General features: G+C 34.6%; 1 protein-coding gene across 4 annotated transcripts in view; it reads left to right on the top strand.

The window, feature by feature from the left end:
* Positions 1 to 641: 641 nt before the first annotated feature.
* LOC149072185 (tRNA wybutosine-synthesizing protein 4-like) overlaps positions 642 to 18,088 on the top strand; it is a 47,500-nt gene continuing 30,053 nt past the window's right edge. The window contains exons 1-5 of one of the 4 annotated variants that reach the window (XM_089246479.1): positions 642 to 769; positions 6,089 to 6,213; positions 8,233 to 8,317; positions 10,116 to 10,202; positions 13,216 to 13,324. In XM_089246479.1, the coding sequence (XP_089102605.1) occupies positions 737 to 769; positions 6,089 to 6,213; positions 8,233 to 8,317; positions 10,116 to 10,202; positions 13,216 to 13,324 (439 nt within the window). In that variant the 5' untranslated portion in view covers positions 642 to 736. Of the gene's footprint in view, positions 770 to 796; positions 1,231 to 6,088; positions 6,214 to 8,232; positions 8,318 to 10,115; positions 10,203 to 13,215; positions 13,325 to 18,088 lie in introns of those variants that run through there. The other 3 variants (XM_089246481.1, XM_089246478.1, XM_089246480.1) reach the window with 3 other exon arrangements.

Genomic DNA, 18,088 nt, shown 5'->3' with positions numbered 1-18,088 from the left:
CAATAAAGGAAAAAACCGCGAATACGGGGAGCCGAGTGTACTGCGATTTGCGATTGCGCTTTATTTTCCACTGTAGGGGACTTTTTTCCAATCTAGCAATTCGTAACTTTGCTTTCTTTTGGCATAATTTTCGGTAAAAATTGGTTGCCAATATCCCGTATTCCGAATACGGCATTCGCGACACAAATTCTACGTATTTTCTCGAGGAAATATGGTCAGCAATCTCAAATTCATAGGATGTATAAAACGGGACGTATGACATACGAGGTGTACAATGTCTGTCTCGTTTTCATTATTCGAGACTTTATGAATGCAATATTTAAAATTAGAAGCCACTAGCATCGGGTTGGTTCGAGCCGTCTATACATCGAATACAATTGTTGGGGCCATCCTTAAATTAAATAAAGCGTCAATTTGTATTAGATTGTAGTTTACGATTGTTAATATGATGTGATTGATTGATGATCAGCGTTGGAGGTGATATAGGTGCTCGAGCATCCACAACATATTTTATCAGGAAACCGAGCACCCTTAGTCTACAACTTTTCAGCCTCCTAAGGTTTGTCGAATTCTAGAAGTCACATCAAACTATTATTTACAGTCAACCCCTTGAAAATATTTGAGCACATGGCTTGGAATTTTTTTAATAAAATATATTATACAGTTGTTTATTGCTACTTGATTTTTGTTTTGTATTTAATTTGAAACAAAATTTCGAACCGAAAAGTTAGAGACGATGAATAATGTTAATTTAATGAGTTTCAATCCGGTTTGTTCTGTGTTGATTTGAATAATTTGGTTGATATTGATTTAAGAGTCAATGGTTTTTTAACTGAAACTTTAGTTTGTCATTGGAAAGTTTTAAAAAAACAATTTTTGGAACAGAAAAAATTTTAGTGGCCCTTAAATAGTTATTTATCATACAAGTATTTTGTAAACAGCTGGTTGAACAACTTTTAAAATCAAGAATAGGGGATGTTGAACTTCTATTGTGGAACCTCCCATAATGGACACACCTTGTTAGCGGACAATTTTCTTTTACGTTTACAAGACTTCAATGTATTTTACTATCCATTAATGGGCACTCCTTGTTAACAGACAGAATTTTAAGTCTAATATCAAGAGGTTCCACTGTAGAATGAAACTGACCAATCTGCAAAAATGGAAGATATATATACTTCTACCATAGACTCTGAAACTGATCGAACAAACAATTTTGGAACAGCTTTGGTATAAGGGACTGCACTATTTTAAATAAGAAATGTAATATAAAATTCTCTATATATAGGAAATATCTTAAATTAAGGTGGGGTTTTTTGCACTCTCATATGAGCAAAATCATTGATAATGTCATTGAAACCTAATTTTTGAGTTAGCTCCTATACACAAAGCTGAAGATGACAATTTTTTTTTTTTTTTGCAAAAGACTTGAGTGAACTGGTGATATTATTTTCTTATTAAGAATGATCTTTCTCTAGAACAGTTTGATATGTTCTAAATGATGATGCAATGCTGTCTCAACATTTGGTAACGTCTTTTCTAAGCCTCTAGCATTATCATTTGTAACATTGTGTTACCAACCTGAACCAAGGATGAAAATTGTTGCAGTTTGTCTGAAAAAGTGTTTGCAAGATCAGATGAATAAAGTTTTGCAATTTGCAGAATCTTCATGACATAGGCGGAGATAGACTTGGAAGTCTGGGGGCACGATGGTCATGTCAATTCATATATACGTATATATAGATTAGATCAGTTGACTTCATCTTTGATGCCCCCGTATCTCCGCCCATGCTACATGAAAGTTTGAGGTGCTCAAAAAGATGTGAAATGGAGGAATCAAACAAAAGACTACAACTTAACTATACATGCACCTCGTACACATTCTATGGAATTTCTAATGCATTGGAACAAAGTTTGTTTCTGTGTTATGTGTAGTGCTGCCATCTGCAGGGCCGCAACTAGGGGGGTGCAGGTGGGTCTGGTGCCCCGGGCGCCATACTAGAGGGGGCGCAAATTTCACTCTTTGATCTCTCCTTCAACATTACGGGGGGGGTGTCAAAATGCATGCTTGCCCCGGCTGACCAAGCATCTAGCTGCGGCCCTGGCCATCTGCCATCAATTTTTCTTACAATCAAACAAAAGACTGACACATTGAAACATTTTTGTTGAAAAATGAAATGTGTGCTTAAAAATATCCACGTCATATTCTGCCTGCTTCTTAAATATAAAATTTCATTTAACATTTCTTATGGTATATGTATTTTTTTCAATTGATACACAGCAGATAAGTAGATGGGGAAATATACGAAGCCCTGGAGAAAATTGACAGTATCCGATATCATCAATTCTTGCCAAAATAAAGCTAAATGTGAAAGCATGAAAGTAAACTATACCCTTAAATGTAAAAAGGGACATAATGAAACACCATCATTGTAGCCAGTGGCACAAAAATCAAATGGTTGGGGGAGAGGCACAAAAATTACTTAAGTGCTCAGGGCCTTCAAGCATCTTAATCCCACCCTGGCCCAAAGACTTAGTCATGTAATCATAGAAAGAAAGAAGATTGGTTACCTATGACGTTTCTTTCCTGAACCCATGCTGGTTTTCAATACATATTGTTCTTGTCCATCCACTTCACCAGTTGCCTTCTGATAATAATTTCCAAACTTTTCAACAGGGAGCTCGTGAAACTCGCTGGACAATAATTTGACATGATTTCTCTATTATCCTTTTTGAATATCGTAACCACATTATAAATCTTCCAATCCCATGGACGATACCTTCAGCAACACTACTCCTGTAAATTTGTGCAACTATCACCAATTTATTAGCACAGTCTCTAAGGACCCTAGAATAAATATCATCTGGTCCTGGTGCTTTGTTAGCACATACATTTTTAGGAAGTTTTAGGACTTTCATATCCTCCACTTGAATATTGAGAACTTTTATGACCCCATAGTACACCCATACTTTGAATATCGCCTTCACTATTGAAAACTGATGGAAAAAAGTAATTGTACACACCGCTCATGCTTATATTTCTTTCCACCCTAGACCCTTCTATCCAGAGGTGGGGAGCAACTGTCTCCTTACATCTATTATTGACATATCTGAAAATTGGTTTTGAGTCAGTGCTAATGTTATCTACCAACCTAAAAAAATTAAACTTCCTTTTTACTTTCCTTTATCACTGCCTCCAATGCTCTTCTTTTTGCAGCAAATTTTGACAGGTCACCTCTTCCACATTTATATTCTCTGAATGCCCTTTTCTTCCGAAGATGAATATTATGCTCATTGTCTGAAAACCAAAGGGGGCTGGGATGAACAATCACGCTTTTTATGAACAAAGGGAATAATGTCATTTAAAACATCAGATAGTTTTTCCTATATTCCTCCTATTGACTTACCCCCATATCCTGCAGCAGGGCCCATCTATAGTGAATTTATAGCATGGAAAAAACAAAAACTATGAGAATGAATGGTGGGGCTGACAGCCAGAGATGATTCTCATAGTTTTTGTTTTTTCCACGCTATAAGTTCACTATAGATGGGCCCTGCTTGTGCAGCCTTGTTTTTGTACTGATGCCAAAACTCTGAAACTAAATACTTGACTAATAATGTTTTGCCAGATACCAGAAAAAAATAAATAAATCAATTGTTTAAGGAAACAGTTATTTTCCGGATATTATGCTGAGGTGAGCTCGGAAAGAAAAGTCATCACGTCTCCGCCGGGACTCGAACCCAGGCCTCTTGCATACCGGGCAAGCATGCTACCATCTACACCACTGGAGACACATGAATCTGCCTTCCTAATTTCACGAACTGTGTCGTGAGGCGCTGAAGTAGAGGCATTAGTAGCCTCTCTTAACTTCTGGAAATGGCCCCCGGGTGGGACGGTTTAGAGAGATATAGATGTAACTTTTTTGACACAGCCAGCAAGCAAAGCACCACAACAAGCCCCATGGACCTACATAATTGAAATCCTCTAATGTAACTGCACTCTTTTATTTACACATGTAGGAAATTTCACCATGAAGCTTTGAGATGTAGTTTAGATCCCTATTAAAACATTAATTTTCTTATTATTTTGGATCTGTTGATATATCCTTACTAATGATGTGTGTGAACATAAGCAATTATAACCAGAATATTTAACTGAACAAAAACACATTTAATAGAGATTTAAACACTTAAAATGAGAGACATCTGTTGCTGTTCAGACTTGAGCAGCCTTGTTTTTGTACTGATGCCAAAACTCTGAAACTAAATACTTGACTAATAATGTATGTTTTGCCAGATACCAAAAACAAATAAATAAATCAATTGTTTGTCCATTAATGTAATATTCTAACAAATTTAAACTTTTTTGACACAGCCAGCAGGCAAAGCACCACAACAAAAGAAAATTTCGCTGAGAATGATTGAAAGAACTGATACTGTGTGTGAACTGTATGTCTCTTTTTGGTAGACCTGTGTTGTCCAAATGATAATTGAAACCCCCCCCCCCCCTCTGGGAATAATGCTGAAAACATTGGATAAAATATTCTGAAAGGACATATGGTTGTCTTTCAAAGAATTGAACCTGTTTCGTTGAGGCTCACCACATCTGCATATTCTCAGAAGCAAACAATAAAAAAAATCACTTAAGTGCTCACTCTAAATGGTCATCAGCTAGCTCAATAACTACTTTTTGTATATGTCAACAATCACCCTAAAATCTATGGCTTTTGCGGTGACAATATACAAGAACTGTTTCAGCAACACGTTTTCACTCTTTACAAAAATTGTGCACGTGATGGATATAAATCACATTTTTTAAAAAGATTTGGAGTTCGAGTCAAACTGAAAACATAGAATAATTGAAGTTTTACGTAGAATAAATGAAATATTTTAACATTAAAACATATAGGAACCAATTGTGACCTAATTCAAATGTTGTCTCACTGAGTGAAGTATAAACAAAGTTCTACCATACTGTTGCTGGGGAAGGGGGGACACGAGATAAAAAATAATTTATACACTACAGTAAATGTGCATAATCACCCATCCTGGTAAGTTTGATAAATTTTACTACATTTATCACTTTTACCCAGGGCTGTCTTAAGAGCATCAGAAACCCCTGGCCAAGGGGTTTTTCCCTTTCTAAAAGTTCTTGAAAATTTCAACCAGTCCTCATTTTTGTGAGGCCCCCCGGCCATACCTGGGTGGGCCCATGTGTTACTTCGGCACCGCTTTTACCAGCAATTATGAATAAGTCCCAGATGAAGTTGGTAAATTTGATTTTAAAAAATACGCAAAAGTTTTGCACATCACCTCTCTTCATTTCATCAGTTCTGTCCATTGGCATATGCAAAGGGAGGGGGGGTTGAGGTTCTAACCCTCCTCAAGCCGAGATTATAGTGTTATTTTGCAGGAAAAAATTTAAATCCCCCCCCCCTTCAGAAGGAAAAAGGTTTTGAAATTCCCCCTCCTCAAGAAAATTCTGCATGCACCTATGGTTCTGCCCATATATGAAACCTACTACACATGCATTTTGCCAGAAAAATGTAATTACCAGATGTAGGTGGTAAAAGGATAAAACTATTGTCAGTCTTGTGATGTCTTTGTTCACGTGTATCAACATGTGCAAACAGTACCAACATTATCAATCAAAAATTCACCATCCTATACTGAACTCCATTTGCAATTCTGGCAAATTTGAGTAATTTCATTGATGATTCATCATATTTACTAATACAACCCGGGGATTATACATAATCACAGGTTAAAATAATCACCAGCAATTATTCATAATAACATTCACCAAAACACATATTCTTAAAGAAATAAAATTGAAAAAAAAATTCAGTTAAATCATTCCAACTTTAAAACATTATGAACTCTGCATATTGCTATCCGAATGGCTGCCATATTAGAGCCATTAATGTTTCAAAAACATAAAGATTATAATAAGCTTAATGAAACATCCGTTTATGATTTTATTTCAGGAAGACAAAAGAATTAAAAAAGCCATTAAGTCTGGTCTATAGAACAGAGGTCTGTTAAATCAAGGGTTTGCTGCAGTTTCAAAATAATTTCATTTTTTCAGGTTCATATCACAAATGATCACTGCACAGTCAGCAAGCTTTCTGCTGCTCTTACTGGGTATTTCCAAGATGATATCCTGAAATGTTTCGTACAGAAATATTCTCGAAGATCACCATTGACTCATAGGTATTTATATATATGGATTTTTTTCCCCTTTTAATTCTTCATTCTGAAATGCTTACTTTAGAGCCATTGTTAATTTCTCATGAGTTTCTTTAATTTTTCGCCCCAGAGTCTTCCAAACCAGCTGTCACAAAATTCAAATTTATTAATCTACGCCATCAAATCAAGCATACCATATGTGTACAGAAAAGTGGTAAAATCAAACAAAAATAATTTTTACAGAAAAGTAATTACAAAATTTGAATGGCATAGATAAGATGGAAGAAAAGGCCATGAAAAAAAAAAAAGAAACAGTGGCAACAGCATGGAACCTGGAACAAACACATAAAGTATATACAATCAGACCTACTTAAAACAAATGTGGATATTATAAACTTTCATATATAATGAAGTTTTTCCTTACCCTGTGAATTTCATATTAAATCTCTATGTTATTTTGATTGCTTACAATGAACACTGATTTCAGCAAAGTATGCTTATAACAATATATAAATTATACTTCATTTCTCTTGAAAGTATCATTTTCAAAACCGGTACGGGTATAACGAATAGTTTTACTGTTTCTTCCGACTTTGTTATATGCGGGTCAGACTGTATAAACATTTAGTCACACATAATACAATGCAATAATTAATACAGAGTGAAAAAGCAAAACAAGTTCTTTAACAGGTAATTTTTTGAGTACAATTGATTATACTGTTAACATGCTAGTAACAAATGATTTTTCAACTTTCTTTTGAACATGGGCAGACTATTTATAAGTGTTAGAGTATGTGGCATATTATTCCACAATCTAGGCCTTAGAGAATTTATATTATAAAAACATTAGTTCTCTGGCATACAGTGAAACAAGATGAGAATGAAGGCAACATTTTATTTTCTGGATATTATGCTGAGGTGAACTCGGAAAGAAAAGTCATCTTGTCTCCACCAGGACTTAAACCCAGGCTCTCTTGCATATCCAGCAAGCATGCTACCATCTGCACCACTGAAGACATGATCCTGCCTTCCTTATTTCACGCACTGTGGCGTTAGGCACTGAAGTAGAGACATTAGTAGCCTCTCTTAACTTCAGGAATTGGCCCCCAGGTAGGACGGTTTAGAGAGATAGAAGATAGTGAAGATGAGAATGAGTTCTTGTATTATAATAGTGTGATTGATACCTTAAAGTTATAATAGGTTTTCTAGTATGATCAGGGGATTTAATTTTCTTAAACATGAAAATTAAGATGAAATAACTGTATAAAAGTGGGACAGGTAATGTTTTATAAAGGGTGTGAGCAGAATATTCAGATTATATGTTATATGTATAAATCTTCCCTGTAAAACAGTTTGTTTATGTTATTTTCTGTAGTTCTTCCCCAAAGCAGATGACAAAAAGTGATAGATGGAAGAATCATGGTATTATATAGGAGTTGTTAAATTTTCAAAGGATGGCAAAAAGAGATTGTGGTAGACCAAGTGGTGGTCTATAAGAAAATTTTGTAGGCTGTAGAGAAATTCAGACAGTTATTTGCATTTTATTCTAACCAACCAACAAACAAGAAAGTCAACAGTGGGGTCTTCAACTTCTGACACACTGTGGGCCCTATTTGACATTTTAGCCAGGCTTGATGACCACTCTAAGCTATACTACATATTTATGAGCTTGACAGACACTGGAGACCCTTAACCTAGACAAAAAAATTGAACAGGGTTATTTCATATAAATAAAGTTGAGCTTTTTATCATTATTTTATCTGCACTTTATATTTATTTTATCGTTTTATCTATTTGCCTTTGAAATAAAATTAAAAAAAGAGAATGAACTACTGGATTAAAAACGATGAATTTAGTGCTCTGGCAAGGCCAGAGAATTGCACTAACCACCTTTAGAAAACCCCACACATAGAGTTACATCAATACAACTACTTAAGTAGGCTTAACTTATGTTCACTGCTTTTGTTGAAAATTAATAATTAAGCACACTTCATTTCTATTAAAACTTTTCAAGAGACACATGGTTTCCCCCCTTTTTTTTAGAGGCTATTATGTTCGTTTCAAGGCAGTTGAATACGTGTTCAATGCATGGTTGGATCATACCCATTCCCTTGGTACAAGATATCAGGTTTGTTTGTGTTGTCTGTTTTATCTTTTCTGTGGCAACTTTTTTGAATGCTAATTCTATTTATATTGCTACAATCGTTTTCATGCATACCAAAGTTTCAGTTGTAAGTAATAAATCACTCATTTTCAGAACTCGGGGGAAAAAATTCTGAAACTCAAATGCCATGAGAAAAAAAAATTAATCTGAGCAAACACAAATTTTTTTAGATGTACATATTGTTTAATTTATACAAGTATCATCAATATAGTGAAACCCCTCTTTTTTGCCGACACGGGATGAAAAAAAATTTCCATAAAAGAGGGGTGACTGTAAAAAAATTCCACATTTGATCCTTTAAATTAATTATTCATTTGGAAATCAAATAGGTAATTATAATGCAAGGTTAGAGATTGTGTGTGAAACTAGTACATACCTTTGTACAGATACAAAATTTAATTTACAATGGGGAAAAAAGTTTTATCCCCAAAAAAATTTCACACTCAACTGTGTCCTTGATTGTATCCAAGTATTACGTATCCAATAAAATAATAATACAGTGGAACTTCGGTTAACGAGCTTAATCCATTCTGCCAATGTGCTCATTATCTGAATTGCTCATTATTCAAATCAAATGTATTCATAGGAAATAATGGAAACTTGGATAATTCATTCCACAATTATTCATTCACATGAAAATGACTATTAAAAGTGTTATTCATTCAATAATACAACACAATAATAATAGAATAAATAATACAATAAAAAATAAAATAAATATAACAATGCCATAAATAAACATACAATGCGATGTAATGTTTACAAATTAACTTACTCTAAACGACCAGGAGAGGAAGACTATCATTTAGGGTGACTTAGGGACTCACTTCTGTATTCTTTTTGCGTGACTTTAAAAAGGAACCCTACCTATGACACTTGCTTTTGCCTCTTTTTTTTTTGTTATTTCGGAAATGAGAAATCGCACTACCGTTGGACAGATTTATTGCTCGCACTGCTACAGTTTTATTTAGGGTGGTTCTCTTCTACAAAGTTTTGCACAGAATTCTACGTTCAATACATCTCTTAATCTCATTTGAAGTGAGGGTCTCCTCATTTCTCTCTTCTTCAGACGAGGTCCCGTGCATAAGCTCTTGCTGTGACGCAATGGAGATTCGTCAGTTTGCCTGTGGATGTGGATATAACCATATTCTTCCACTAGTTCTTGAATGAGGGGTTCATGAACCTCCACTCTCATAGTCTTCCCCAAAGACACAATCTCTCCTTGTTCATGCACTAGCCCCCTCAAAGTCGCATTCAATAATGCAATCAGCCCACAGTTTTCTCCAAGCACAATTTAAAAAATGCTTTAAGTGCATACACATGGTTACGATGCTACATCTAGTTTCATATCATAAACAGTGACATTCATACGGAAATTCATTTTTTCCAGTTAGGCACGCTGACCGGAGACTGTAGGGAAGAATATTACCTAAAATTTCACAGCACGTGTGTGGACGAAAGCAAAAACTATCAGCTCAGTTGCGACAATGTGAAAATAAATAAGCAAAGTTCAAAATTTTTGCTCGTAATGCGAATCATCACTTGTTAATCTAACCAAAATTTTTGCTCATTTAGTGAAGTTCCACTGTAATTTATTCCTTTTATGTCAGAGGAGACAACATTATTTTCTTTGAATCCAAAACTACCAATAAATTTCTATACTTGTCTACTATAAGATGATATTGATGAATCATTGAATATCTATTCAAAATATAAGTATCTTTTTCTGCCAGTTGACTCTATATAATATATTGTGCTTCAGATTATCTCGTTAGGTGCTGGGTTTGATACATCTTATTTCCGTTTGAAAAAGCTTGGAAAGTTGAAATCTGTCTATAAATTCATAGAGGTAATATTTATTTTATAAAATATCTCAGCAAAAAAAATTGAATTTTCAAAAGCTTTTCCTTTTGACTGATCAAAAAATTAGAACAGTGATCTGTGATTATTTTCACTCATAAAAAAATCCTTAAAATTGTGATCATTAAATTTTTCAACACAAACAGTTCTGTAACTGCAAAGTGTAGAAGAACTGAATACAATGTGGAGATGAATGCCTGGAAATAATATTTGCAGGGCCTTTGCGGAGAAACAAACCATCACCCCCTCACAAATCTGGACAAGTGTGCTAACTATCAGTGCTTATCCTTCACCCTGGTTTCGAGAGGATGATGGTTCCCTGCAGAGGCCTGTAAATTTTCTTTCAAAAAATTCAGCTCCATATTGTATTTAATTCTTCTACACTTTGCATGAATAGTGAAAACTTACATCTTTCTAATTCTATAACTGTTACCAGCAGCTTGATTAGTCACAAAATGTTCTATAACTGCAGCTGTGGAGCCTTGGACTGAATTGTGAATCCAAGTTCCAATGTTAATAAAAAGTGCTAGACTTAGCTCTACATCAGATACCATACTTTTTTTAATCGGTTGAATCTTGATACTTTACTAAACTTTTTACATGAAATGTTTTTGGTGAGATTATCATTTTCATTACTGCTTTATAATTTTTCAGAATTCTATATTAATTTTCTGAGGGTGGGGGAATCAAGTAGCATGCATGTGTGTATTCAAAAAAGCTCTATATTCAAGTTTGTTGCATCATGTCTGCCAGTAACATTTATGCACTTTATTTTAGTTCCAAAACTATTTTTTGATTGAAGCTCTGTTGTGTAAATACTATTTATGTATATCTCTCTCCCCTTTACAAACCACTTCCTAAATGTATTGCAAAAATCACTTGAATCAGTGAGCCTTCCCCCAGATTGGATTGGATACATGATTAAACCCTGTATTCAACACCATCATTCGTTTTAGAGAATTTTGGCGCTATAATGAGTTTGGCATAACATCAACTTCCAGTTAAACATGTTTTGATCCCTGTATGGAAATTTTTTTTCATATTTTTTGGTGTATATTAGGGTTTGGCTGACTACCATTCATTTCTTTCAACTCCTCCTGTATGTTGAGTTCATGCCAGGCCCGTCATTTAGGGGGGGGGCAGGGGCCCTGGCTTTTGAAAATACACTACAAATGGTATATATATATATATATACACAAATATATACAGGGTGATTATAAAAAAACTATCCCGACATATGGGCCCCTAACTATCATACCATTCACAGAAACTGAATGAAATTTTGGCATAAGGTATTTTGATGTATGCGCTCAAGAATGATATGGAAAACAACAGTGTCACTCTAACAGTTACAGTTACAGTGAGAAAATTTCGAAAATATCAAATGGCAACACCAAGTTTTTTGTATTGGAATGTGATCTCCATTGTAAAAAACCCTAGATAGCGTTCGAACGGCAACTGTGGCATGAAAATCACCTGTGGTAGATAGACTAAAAGTGAGGACAACCAATAAGGACAGAGAAGCAGCATAAAATAAAGCATTTTATTGTGTTTCACAAATTTTCCACATGACGTTGTGGAGGACTAATCAGGCTGGAATCTCAGCCGAAGAAACGGTGTGACGAATGAAACGAACATTAACGCTCTGGTGCAAAGTCCTTTTTACGTTTTCCTTGCCTAGCTCCGTGGATTTTCGTGCTACAGGTACCATTCCAACGCTATTTAGTGTTTTTCAGTATGAAGATCGCATTCCAATACAAAAAAACTTGGTGTTGCCATTTGATATTTTCGAAATTTTCTCACTGTAACCATAACTGTTTGAGTGACACTGTTGTTTTCCATATCATTCTTGAGCGCATACCTCAAAATACCTTATGCCAAAATTTCATTCAGTTTCTGTGAATGGTATGATAGTTAGGGGCCTATATGTCGGGATAGTTTTTTTTATAATCACCCTGTATATATGCGTACCTTTAGTACATGCTCTTTGCCCCCTCCCCCCGGAAAAAGTTGAAATGACGGCCCTGGTTCATGCAATGATTCAATTTAAAACAAAAAACGTTCAAATAGTGTCAAGTGATTTTTAAGGATAAGCACGAGAGTGATTTTTTTTTTGTAATTTTACTTTTTTATAATCTGCATATGATTTTCAATTGAGCCTTTTTCTTTAATTTTAACCTCTTCAATCCAGAGGTTCACATATAGCTACCTCATTTTTTTACGGTTTTAAATGGTTTTTAATAATTATTTTTTCAAGTTGAGACCTGCGATACACATGTTTACCTAACTTAAATGGTCCTAGTAAAGATATCAATCCAAATTAATTATTATTTTTTTCTTTTTAAAAGGCATTTTGACATACAATAAACAGAAATCAATTAAAGTTTTTTTTTAATAGTCAGTTTAGCTCAGATGTGAAGAGGTGAAGAAAGAAAAAAGTGGTATAGAAATTAAACTCTTATACGTTAAATGCACAAATTGTCTCTACAAAATTGAAAGTTCTAAGTTTTTGTTTTTTTAGTATCAAGCATTGCTTATGCATGTTGAGGTTTTAATTGAAAAATAGTTATTCCCTATATAACTCTATAATTTTGCTGAAAGAGTCAATGTTATTTACATAAGTAAAATTTTACATCTATCATCTAGAAAAACCCCTTCTTCCTGTGAGGTATAATATTGAAGTTATAGTCAACACTTTTCAAAAAATTTACTCAGAGGAATGAAAGGCTTCAAAAGTTTCACTTGGTTTTTCATAAAAAAAATTTTAAGATAGTTATGGGGTTTTCCCAGAAAACTTGCGTAATTCATTCTCAGATGATATCTACAGTAATATCTGGGTTCACATGATTTTGAGAAATATAATCAATCATACTCATCAGATTTTTATATTGTTACATTGTCAAACTTTTGAGAAAAAACCCCCACAAAATTCTGTTGCTGTCCAAATCTGAATCACTCAAAAAATGTCACAATATATAATTTTTCATACATTTGTTTTTCAGATAGACTTTCCAGAGGTTCTCATTCGCAAATCAATTTTCATATTATCTAATAAAGAGCTTACAAGTCTTTTGTTTGAATACATAGAAAATTCCACTGTTCCAGAAATCAGTAAATGACATTTTTTTATTAATATACAAATATGGCAGACCACAGCAGGGAAAAAGCACCACAAAGTTTTTTATGATGAAAAAAAAACCTTGAAATTATCACTAAAACACTCGGAACCTGTAGGGCGTCCAAAAAATTATTAGCCTATTTTGAAAATGAACAAATAAAAACAGTTGGCGATAGAAATGTGTTGTTTGTTGCATTTTTAAACAGTAAATTTCAAATCATTCATAATTTAGAAATTAGTTACCGTATATACTCATGTATAAGCCGACCCCCCCCCCCCCACTTCAGGACCACCAAAATCGCAATAAATTTAAAACCCGTGTATAAGCCGACCCCAAAAAATCCATACATTTCAGAGAAAAAAAATTCGTATATTTTCATGAAAAATTAATAGTTTACGGAAATTTACAATAGAAAATGATTAAAACCTTTTAATCCGTTTCTTCTGAGTCTCCAAGCTCATCGTAATCCATCAGATCATCATAGGGGGTGCGGCATCTTTGTTTTCATCTTCATCTGGGCTGTCATTGCCATTGTCACTTTCAAAGAGGATATCATCTTCAGTTCCGTCCATTGCATTGCTGATGCAACACGTTTTGAAGGATCTAATGATAATTTCGGTGGAAACAGAATTCCACGCCTCATGTACCCATTGGCACATTAGGCCAATGTCAGGTTTCTTCAAGACAACCACTTTTTTTTTTAGTTTCTTTATCATCGGAGCTCATCTATTTGATCCACAAATTCCTCAAATAATCTTTGAAAGACTTGTTGATGCTCACATAAGGCTTTCCAATCGACATTAGCCCACCTGGTATCAAATCCAATGATGTTTTCGATTTCTTTGCCTCGGCTTTGACATTATCGGTTCCGTGGGGTTTGAACATATCCCATACCAATAATGCCGGTTTCTCGAACACTGCTACAAAAATGACTACTGATTGTGGGGTTGAAATTTTCTCATCAAAAACTGACCCGAGTATAAGCCGACCCCCCCCCCCCCACTTGAGGAACGAATTTTTCCACATTCCATTTGCTGTTTAGATAGTGCCATAACTAGGCTGGGGCATTGCCCAGGGCCCTGAACAAAATGGGGGCCCCAAAAAATGTACACTTATTTTGCATAATAATAACCCTTTCAAGAAAGGTCCCCCAAGAAAAAGTCTGCCCTGGGGTCCTGAAAAGGCACACTATCGCCCTGGCCACCCACCATCCTCATAGAACTAGCTTTTCAGAAAGGTAGGTCTGTAACTCTTGATTGATGATCTATCCACTGGAAATAACTGTGAACAAAGTAACAAGTTGTGCTTAATCATCTGTATTGACAAGACTGCTTCAAATTCACAGAAAGTATGTGACTGATGTCACTGTTGACCCCACAGAAATGGGATTTCTATGTGTAGTCACCTCTATGCAGGTACTAGTGTGGTTGTTTATTATACCACACTTATTATGTTATATATTTTTGAATCTATCGTCATGCTACTTGTGTCCTGTTTTGGTTGTCATAATATTTCTCACCTGTATATGTGGAAGTTGGAAATTTAATCAGTACTGTATATGACAAAACATGTTTAGTTTATATGAAAGAAAAGTACTCTTGTGCGTGCAATATTTAGCAAAAACTGCTACTGAAAATTGCAAAGCAAATGAGTAGTGAAAAAGATAATCTTCATAAATATATTTGTTATTTATTTATAATTATTTATATTTAGATGTTCTGCAGGTGTTACTGTCCTTCTAAAATTAGAAGCTTTGGTGAACAAAGACTGCAGCATGTAAAATGCACTGAATGTCTCTTAGCTTAATTTCACATGAATAATTCTTTAAATCACCATGCCTGTGTGTTGTAGTTTTTCTAATTATTATTTTTTAGCTAGTATTGAGTTTATATATAAAGTGCACAGGTAACAGGGAATATGGCATTTTATTCATGAACCGTTGGTCCTAGAGGCATACTTGCAATTAGGAAAAGTGTCCAAATAGTGTGTAGTACTCAGATATGTCACTTGTGTTGCAAGAGGTTGTACAGTTATTAAAATAAAAAATTAACTGTTTATGCCATTCCCGTGTGCCCAAAAACCTAACAACCTCTTGCAACATAAGTGATATATCTGAGTACTATATATTATTTGTATACTTTTCAAATTGAAAGTATGCCTCTAGGACCAACGATTCATGAGCAAAATGTCATATGCCCCCTGTATGTAGTCTACACTAAGTCCTTCTGATAGCTTGCATCAGACACTTTGTAGAGCAGAAACTTTTCAATCCGAAAATTTCCTCCAACTCCATTTCTCAAACTGTTCAGTTTTTCATCGTTTGATACAGACTACCAATAAACACACTTGTATAGTCATGAAATGAGTAATGTGTAGAGCGGTGGTTTACAAACACATTTTAGGTCACAGAGCACTAATAATCTAAGTAGCCCTTTATATGACCTGAATATACAGGGTGTTTCAAAAAGAATCATTCGATTAAAAAAAATCATAACTATTCAGCTTTTAATCCATTTTGATCAAATAATGTATAGGTAGAAAGAAAGAAATCTCAAGTTTCACGCAGTTGCCGACAGGTAGCACTAACGCTCTTCTTTCGGCCACCACTTCAGTTTTTGTCAAGATGGCGACTGCACAACATAAAACTTTTTTTTGTTCTAAGCTTCATGAAGTGCGAGTTCGTAACAACTGTTCATCGTGCTTTTCATCAACAATACCCTGGTTTTGAACTTCATACCATTCAGAGCATTAGGTGATGGTATAAACAATTCTGAGACACGGGTCGTGTGTGTAAAGGGAAATCTCCTGGCTGTCCCCCCCATCTCAGAGGAAAATGGGGAGCACATCCGACAGTTTCACTGATATTCCACAGAAATTCACTTGCAGTGGATACAAACATGCAAAAGTTTGGGATGAATTTCACTACTGTATAGACATATGCCATGCATCCCAACGTGGACATATTGAGCACCTTTAATTTGGTTTGTAAAAAACTTTGATTATCCATGTAATATAAAATTAATCTGAAGTGTCTATGTTCAATATTTTTTGTAATATACACATTTCAAATCAGGTGATTCTTTTTGAAACACCCTGTACCAAAGTTCCCCACTTTCCCCCATTTGCCATTGAGCAAGGTTTGAGAACCATTGAGGGAGAAAGTCCCCTTTGGTAAATGACCTCAGTTGCTCCCTAGTTATCCAATTCAATGTTAGCTATAATCATTCAAGTTATTTTCACTTGCATTCACAACCAGTGTGCGACTGGCCTTAAACTATTTCCAATTTGAATAGATGATGAAAGTGATAATCTGTTTAATTTATTTCTGATAATTTGTGATTTGTGTGTGTGTGTGGGGGGGGGGGGGGTTCTTGCATATAATGGGAAAAGTATATCTCAGACAATTTACAGAGTTTTAGGAGAGGTAAATAGGTAAAATAAATTCTATGGCAGTGCTTTGTAATATGTTTTTTAAATAGGTTGATTAAGTAGGGTAATAGGTGTGGTGAATGGTTCTTGTGTGCTCATAATTTCAGAAGAATCAAATTTCCTTTCAATATAAATATTATTCTTGAAGGTTCCGAATTCTCAACATTTTAAAGCCTTTGGGAATGAGAAATTATGTTTCCCAAGAATTCTTGAGAATTCCCAAAATCACTTTACATTTATAGTGAAACCTTGTTTATAAGACTCTCTCTGTTTATATGACCTTTTTCGGCCTCAATTAATATTTAAACATTTTAAAGTTAAAATGTTTCATTTGTGAGCAACACAACTTCAATCACACAACATTTTCATGACACAAATCATGATATAATATAAATTTTATAATAATTAATTATATTGTTAATAATCCATGCAGGAAATGTAAAATGTTTGGAAATTTTTGTGTTAAAGGGTGAATTGGCACTCGTTCCTGTGTACCCGACATTCCTGGTGGCAGCCCTGGCACCAGATCCTAAATTTCATTGCAGTTTGGCCAGGCTCCAAAAAATCACATACAATTTTAAGTATTTCTTGTTGCAGATTAAATTAAATTTTCTCATGAAATTTTATTTTCTCCAATCTTTCCACAGTTATCGAATGACATTTAATCCTTTTTTCATTTTTCTTATTTTAACTATTCCCAATTCAGACTGAGCAAAGGCCTATGCAGTGCTATGATCGCTTCATTCCAGTTATGCTAATCAAATGCTTATGCATCACTCTTAATCACTACTGATAAAAATAATGATTTATACCCATTAGCACAGAATAAGTATTCAAGAATTTTCTTTTTCTCAGCCACCTTGTTGGGCATTTTGCCTGTTGTGGCATTGTATTTGTATTTGAATTTCTGTAGATTTTGTTTTAGAATCTTCAAGTCCACAATTCTTATCTTCCATCATATTCATTCTTAGACCACTTGGTTCCTCCTCAAATGCATTTATTGGCTTGTCTTTCCAGGTAATCCCAAGTCGTGATGAATAATTTTGACAGCATTGGATTTGTGTGTGTGACCATTAAAGACCATTGTCTAATCTCATTTAAAAGTGTGGCCATCACCAAAATATCAATTCAAAGACAGACAGTACCTTATCATCCCTCCTTCTTTTCTCTTTACAAATGTTTAAGATTTGTAGTTTCAGCTATATAGATTACAAAGTAATTTTCTCAAACTTGTAAACCACAGTTTTTTTACCATTTGAAGCCACTCAGATTGTAACACCGATCATGCTTACCCCACTTAAATTTTTTAAAAAAGCACACCCCCCCC

The sequence above is a fragment of the Pholcus phalangioides genome, unplaced genomic scaffold (assembly GCF_987345545.1).
Source record: "Pholcus phalangioides strain wild (caught in Gottingen) unplaced genomic scaffold, Ppha-v1.0 ptg000017l_1, whole genome shotgun sequence".
Classification (NCBI taxonomy): Eukaryota; Metazoa; Arthropoda; class Arachnida; order Araneae; family Pholcidae; genus Pholcus; species Pholcus phalangioides.
Note: the sequence above shows the minus strand (reverse complement) of the source record. Positions and strands in the feature narration are given on the sequence as shown.